Source organism: Pygocentrus nattereri, chromosome 29 (assembly GCF_015220715.1).
Source record: "Pygocentrus nattereri isolate fPygNat1 chromosome 29, fPygNat1.pri, whole genome shotgun sequence".
Lineage (NCBI taxonomy): Eukaryota > Metazoa > Chordata > Actinopteri > Characiformes > Serrasalmidae > Pygocentrus > Pygocentrus nattereri.
Window position 1 is genome coordinate 2,203,531 of NC_051239.1, and position 6,257 is coordinate 2,209,787.

Genomic DNA, 6,257 nt, shown 5'->3' on the forward strand with positions numbered 1-6,257 from the left:
ATCAGGCGTAACATCATGACCACCTCCTCGTTTCTACGCTCACTGTCCACTTTATCAGCTCCACTTACTGTATAGCTGCACTCTGTAGTTCTACAGTTACAGACTGTAGTCCATCTGTTTCTCTGATACTCTGTTACCCTGTTCTTCAGTGGGCAGGACCCCCATGGACCCCACAGAGCAGGTACTATCACTCTCAGCACTGCAGTAACACATGTGGTGGTGGTGGTGTGTTAGTGTGTGTTGTGCTGGTCTGAGTGGATCAGACACAGCAGTGCTGCTGGAGTTTTTAAACACCTCAGTGTCGCTGCTGGACTGAGAACAGTCCACCAACCAAAAATATCCAGCCAACAGCGTCCTGTGGGCAGTGTCCTGTGGGCAGTGTCCTGTGGGCAGCGTCCTGTGACCACTGATGAAGGACTAGAGGATGACCAACACAAACTGTGCAGCAGCAGATGAGCTGTCGTCTCTGACTTTACATCTACAAGGTGGACCGACAAGGTAGGAGAGTCTAATAGAGTGGACAGTGAGTGGACACATCTGAGGGTGAGAACTCACAAACTGTCTGTGAGACTCTCCCAGCGAGCAACAGTGGTCATTCTGTCTCTGTCCTGAGCAAAAGTGGCCATTCCATCTTTGTCCTGAGCCACAATAGCCATTCTGTCTCTGTCCTGAGCCAAAATGGCCATTCCATCACTGTCCTGAGCAAAAGTGGCCATTCCATCTCTGTCCCAAGCCGCAGTAGCCATTCCATCTCTGTCCTGAGCAAATGTGGCCATTCCGTCTCTGTCCTGAGCAAAAGTGGCCATTCCATCTCTGTCCCAAGCCGCAGTAGCCATTCCATCTCTGTCCTGAGCAAAAGTGACCATTCCGTCTCTGTCCTGAGCAAAAGTGACCATTCCGTCTCTGTCCCGAGCCAAAGTGACCATTCCGTCTTTGTCCCGAGCAAAAGTGACCATTCCGTCTTTGTCCCGAGCAACAGTGGCCATTCTGTCTTTGTCCTGAGCCACAATAGCCATTCCGTCTCTGTCCTGAACCAAAGTGGTCATTCTGTCTCTGTCCTGAGCCAAAGTGGCCATTCCGTCTCTGTCCCGAGCCAAAGTGACCATTCCGTCTTTGTCCCGAGCAAAAGTGACCATTCCGTCTTTGTCCCGAGCAAAAGTGACCATTTCGTCTTTGTCCCGAGCCAAAGTGGCCATTCCGTCTTTGTCCCGAGCAAAAGTGACCATTTCGTCTTTGTCCCGAGCAAAAGTGACCATTTCGTCTTTGTCCCGAGCAAAAGTGACCATTTCGTCTTTGTCCTGAGCCAAAGTGGCCATTCCGTCTCTGTCCTGAGCAAAAGTGGCCATTCCGTCTCTGTCCTGAGCAAAAGTGACCATTCCGTCTCTGTCCTGAGCCAAAATGACCATTCTGTCTTTGTCCCAAGCAAAAGTGGCCATTCCATCTTTGTCCCGAGCAACAGTGGCTATTCCGTCTCTGTCCTGAGCAAAAGTGACCATTCCGTCTCTGTCCTGAGCAAAAGTGGCCATTCTGTCTCTGTCCTGAGCCAAAATGACCATTCCGTCTCTGTCCTGAGTAAAAGTGGCCATTCCATCTTTGTCCCGAGCAACAGTGGCTATTCCGTCTCTGTCCTGAGCCAAAGCGTCCATTCCGTCTCTGTCCTGAGCCAAAGTGGCCATTCCATCTCTGTTCTGAGTAAAAGTGGCCATTCCATCTCTGTCCCGAGCTAGAGTAGCCATTCTGTCTCATTCCTGAGCCACAGTGGCCATTCCGTCTCCGTCCCAAGCCACAGTGGCCATTCCATTTGTTTTGGAGCCATCACCTCAGACAGTACACTGAAACTGGACACGGGAATCTTACTGGTTCCTTTTTTTTGGTTATTTGTTAACGTAAATTGCTTTTGTACAGACAAATTCACGTCGCTGCTGTCAGAAGAAAACCTTGTATCTCCATAATGGTAACTTTACAGGAAAAGCAAAAGACCTACTTAACTTTTAATGTGGAACCAGACGTCTTTTCAAGTCATTTTAGGTCATTTCTTATGGTCCATTCATCATAAGAGCAACTGGCATGTTCACATTATGTCAAAACTAAAAAGAGACAAAAACGGAGATACAAGGTTTCATCCGGCAGAAGCGATTTGTCTTCTTAACACAGACCAATAAAAATTTTCCACTGCATTTTTAATTCTATATATAGAACATTCTTTTTTATTGTAACAAATAGCATGTACCAGCACAGGAACTGGACATACACCATTCAAACGAATGCTTTAAAGGGCAGGATAAAGAGCATATAGTCATAGAAGAAAGAAGGAAGCGTATGGCTATGACCACACGTAATAGAGATCACTCAATAAGAGTACAGTAACCCATCCTGCTGTTTTTAATGGGGACCAGCTGAGGTCAGTCGTGTTTGTGTAAAATATCCCATAGAACAGCAATGAGAACAACAGAGCAAGAGAACGACGACGAAGTGAAGAAAGCCTCAGCTAAACGTGTTAAAATGCTGATCATTATGAAGTAAATAAATAAATAAAAATGATTTAAAAACAAATTAATGTAATTGTAGTATTGTATGAAAACATTATTGTAGTGGGAATAATAAGCGAACCTGCTTCGTACTTAATTATTTATTACAGTGTGCTGCGAAAATAATTTCTTTTATAATTTCTTTTTCTATTAAATAATTTTAATAATAAATATTTCCCATTTTGAGATTTATTATAAGATTATCTGTCCTTTTCTAGACATTCTTTACTCGTTTTAGGTAATTTTATTAAGTAAAATTCTCTCACTGTACCGGCAGATAATGTTACTGGTTTCAATATCGTTTCTTACAACCAGCATATCTCCCAGCATAGTGAGATCATTTTAATTATAATAAAAAATACTTAGGTAATGCTTAACTTGACATCATTATTACTATTTTTATTAATTTTGTGTATTTTTTGTTTAGTTTTTTTCTTCTTTTCTGGTTTTTGTTTATCTGTCTGTTTTTGCTTCTATATCCTCCCTCTGCCTCTCTCAAACGTTTCCATCTGGGAGCTCCGCTTCACTCCGGCTCCAGCTGAGGAATCTTTCGGTCTGTAATTAATGTAAATAAAATGTAAATAAAAACAAAATGAAATAATGTGCAGATCATTAATTAATTGAAAATAGTACAAAGACCACATACCAAATATAAAAATTTCATTGTTCTCTGAAAAACTATTTGCCCATTTTAAATTTGATGCCAAGAATATGTTCCAAAAAAGCTGGGCCAGGGTCAAGAAAAGGCTGGTAAAGTTGTGTAATGCTAAAAAAACACCTGGTGGTTGATTGGCAGCAGGTCAGTAACATGACTGGGTATAAAGAGCATCTCAGAGAGGCGGAGTCTTTCAGAAGTAAAGAGGAGGAGGGGTCACCACTCTGTGAAAGACTGCACCATCAAATAGAGCAACAACTCAAGAAGAACGTTCCTCAACATAAAACAGCAAAGTGCTTCTGCTTTTCATCGTCTACGTTGCAGAACATAATTAAAGACTCAGAGAATCTGGAGAAATCTCTGTCTGTGAGGGACGAGGCTGAACACCAGTATCTGCTGGCCGTGATCTTTGGGCCCTCAGGCAGCACTGCATTAAAAACAGACATGATTCTGTAGTGGAAATCACTGCATGGGCTCAGAAACACTTCTGAAAACCACTGACTGTGAACACAGTTCATCACTGCATCCACAAATGCTGTTAAACTCTAAAACACAAAGAAGAACCCAAATATAAACAGGATCCAGAAACGCTGCCACCTTCTCTGGGCCTGAGCTCATTTAAAATGGACTGAGGGGAAGTGGAAAAGTGTCCGGCGGTCCGACGAATCAACATTTGAAATTCTCTGTGGAAATCATGGACACTGTGTCCTCCGGGCTGAAGCCCACTCAGCTTGCTATCAGTGCTCAGTTCTAAAGCCAGTATTCATGATGGTTTAGGGGGCATTAGTGCTCATGGCGTGGGTGACGTGCTCATCTGTGAAGGCTCCATTAAAGCTGAATGATATAAACATGTTTTATCAACATCTGCTGCCGTCCAGACGACGTCTTTTTCAGGGAAGGCCTTGATTATTTCAGCAAGACGATGTCAAACCACATTCTGACTGTATTACAGCAGCACTGCTCCGTATTAAAAGAGTCCAGGTGTTAAACTGACCTGCCTGCAGTCCAGACCGGTCACCACTGAGAACACTTGGCATATTAAAAACTGGAAACTGACGAGCAGCTGGAATCCTGCATCAAAGAAGAACAGAAAACACTTCACTGTCAGAACTGCAGCAGCGTCTCCTCAGTTCCCAAACACTGAGCGCTGTTAAAGAAGAGGTGATGAAACAGCGGTAACCAGGCCTTTTTTGGAACATGTTGTTTGCACCAAATTCAAAACAGGCAAATATTTTTTCAAAAAACAATAAAATTTCTCAGTTTCAACATTTGATTTTTTTTTCTGCAATGAAATGCAGGCTTTAAATGATCCGCACATCATTGCATTTTGCACCGCATTACAACTTTTTTGCAAATGGGATGGTAAAAATGTTTCGAAATAGATTAAATAATCTCATAATAAGCATTTTTTGCTGTCTAGCACCTTCTCCATCAGTCTGAAGAACTTGTTAGTCATGAGAAGGGTTCTTTCAGGGTTTATGGTTATTTACAAGTATTTACTTTAATAAGATTCCTTATCTGTCCAAAGACAGGCTGTTTTTTCTGTGTATTTACCCTTGTATCTTAATTATTTGTGCTTTATTGATAAGTCACGTTCTTGTTCTGCTATCTGGTGTTGGCCAGAGGACCAGACGGGTTACACCCTGAATCCAGGCTCCTCTCCTGGTTTCTTCCTCTCACTCTTACTGAGAATTCTCCACAGCTGTTCTTGGTGACGCTCTCTGGGGTTTAGACCCGGATTATCTGCAAACTGGCTTTGTGACAACGCCTGTTTAATGCATTAGGAAGACGTCTTGGCTTGACTGAACTTGTACAAGACCAACCCATCGAGAGAAATGTTTATTGTGTGTATGCATATATTACCCTCTGCATCTCTGCTTCATTTGTAGGTGTGAGGCTTGGCTTTCAGACCCAGACATGGCCAATCAGAAGAAACTCTGCTGTTACTGCACTTTGAGTCTGTTGCTGTTTATTTTACTTATTATAATCATCAGTATTACCGTCAAACATTCAAACAGAGCTGTGATCAGTCCGCTCAGAGCTGTGGTTGCTGCTGATTCCAAGCTGTGCTCAGAGGTCGGACGGTGAGTCTTGCTCTTTGTGCTGTTTTTATTTCTTAATATCACTTTAAGTGTGTCTTACTGTTGGTTTCTCAGAGACATCCTGAAGGAAGGCGGCTCGGCGGCCGATGCTGCAATAGCTGCCCTGTTATGCACATCGGTGGTAAACCCACAGAGCACCGGCATCGGAGGAGGATCTATTTTCACTATCATGTCGCAAAACGGTGAGGAGGACTGAGAAATATTCACACTTGATCAGCAAAGTGATCAGGAGCAGTCAGAAGAACACTAGTCAGTTTAAAAAACAGGCTGGTATGTTTTAGTGAGGATATCATAATCCATGTCCATGTTGATGCAACTTGGCACCTGCAGGAATCTTTCCATCGGTGAAAGTCTGGCCAGGTAATGTTATTTTTATTTATTTTTAGGCACGGTGAAGATCATCAACTCCAGAGAGACGGTCCCAAAGACTTTCAGACCGAACCTTTCATCAGATTGTACATGCAGTCAAACAGGTAAAACACTGTCCATCACTGGACGTACTGCAGAAAACATACCTACTACTGTTAAACTCCTACTATGCTGTTTTTAGTGTTGTCTAAAACAGTTGGACACAAATGCAATCTTACTATTGTTAAGTGTTCATGTAGAGCACATAATATGTGTTTGTGTGTGTGTGTGCATATATATGTATATATATATATATATATATATATAGCGCTGCTGTCAGAAGAAAACCTTGTATCTCTGTTTTTGTTGCTTTTCAGTTTTTAAAATAATTTGAAAACATCTGTTTCCCACTACATTGCGGGTACATTTTATGATGAACAGCCCAAAATGAGTTTGAAAAACCTCTGGTTCCATTGATTTACATTAAAAGTAATGCATGTTTTCTCCTCCTGTAAAGTTACCATTTTGGACATACATAGTTTTGTTCAGACAGCAGCAATATATATATATATATGTGTGTGTGTGTGTGTGTGTCTGTACAATATGCCACACATACACTGAAAT

General features: G+C 42.2%; 1 protein-coding gene across 1 annotated transcript in view; it reads left to right on the plus strand.

The window, feature by feature from the left end:
- Nucleotides 1-2,439: 2,439 nt before the first annotated feature.
- Nucleotides 2,440-6,257, plus strand: part of LOC108414652 (glutathione hydrolase 5 proenzyme-like) — a 27,907-nt gene continuing 24,089 nt past the window's right edge. The window contains exons 1-4 of the mRNA XM_037535992.1: nucleotides 2,440-2,519; nucleotides 5,073-5,267; nucleotides 5,419-5,555; nucleotides 5,672-5,758. Of these exons, the coding sequence (XP_037391889.1) occupies nucleotides 2,440-2,519; nucleotides 5,073-5,267; nucleotides 5,419-5,555; nucleotides 5,672-5,758 (499 nt within the window). The remainder of the gene's footprint in view (nucleotides 2,520-5,072; nucleotides 5,268-5,418; nucleotides 5,556-5,671; nucleotides 5,759-6,257) is intronic.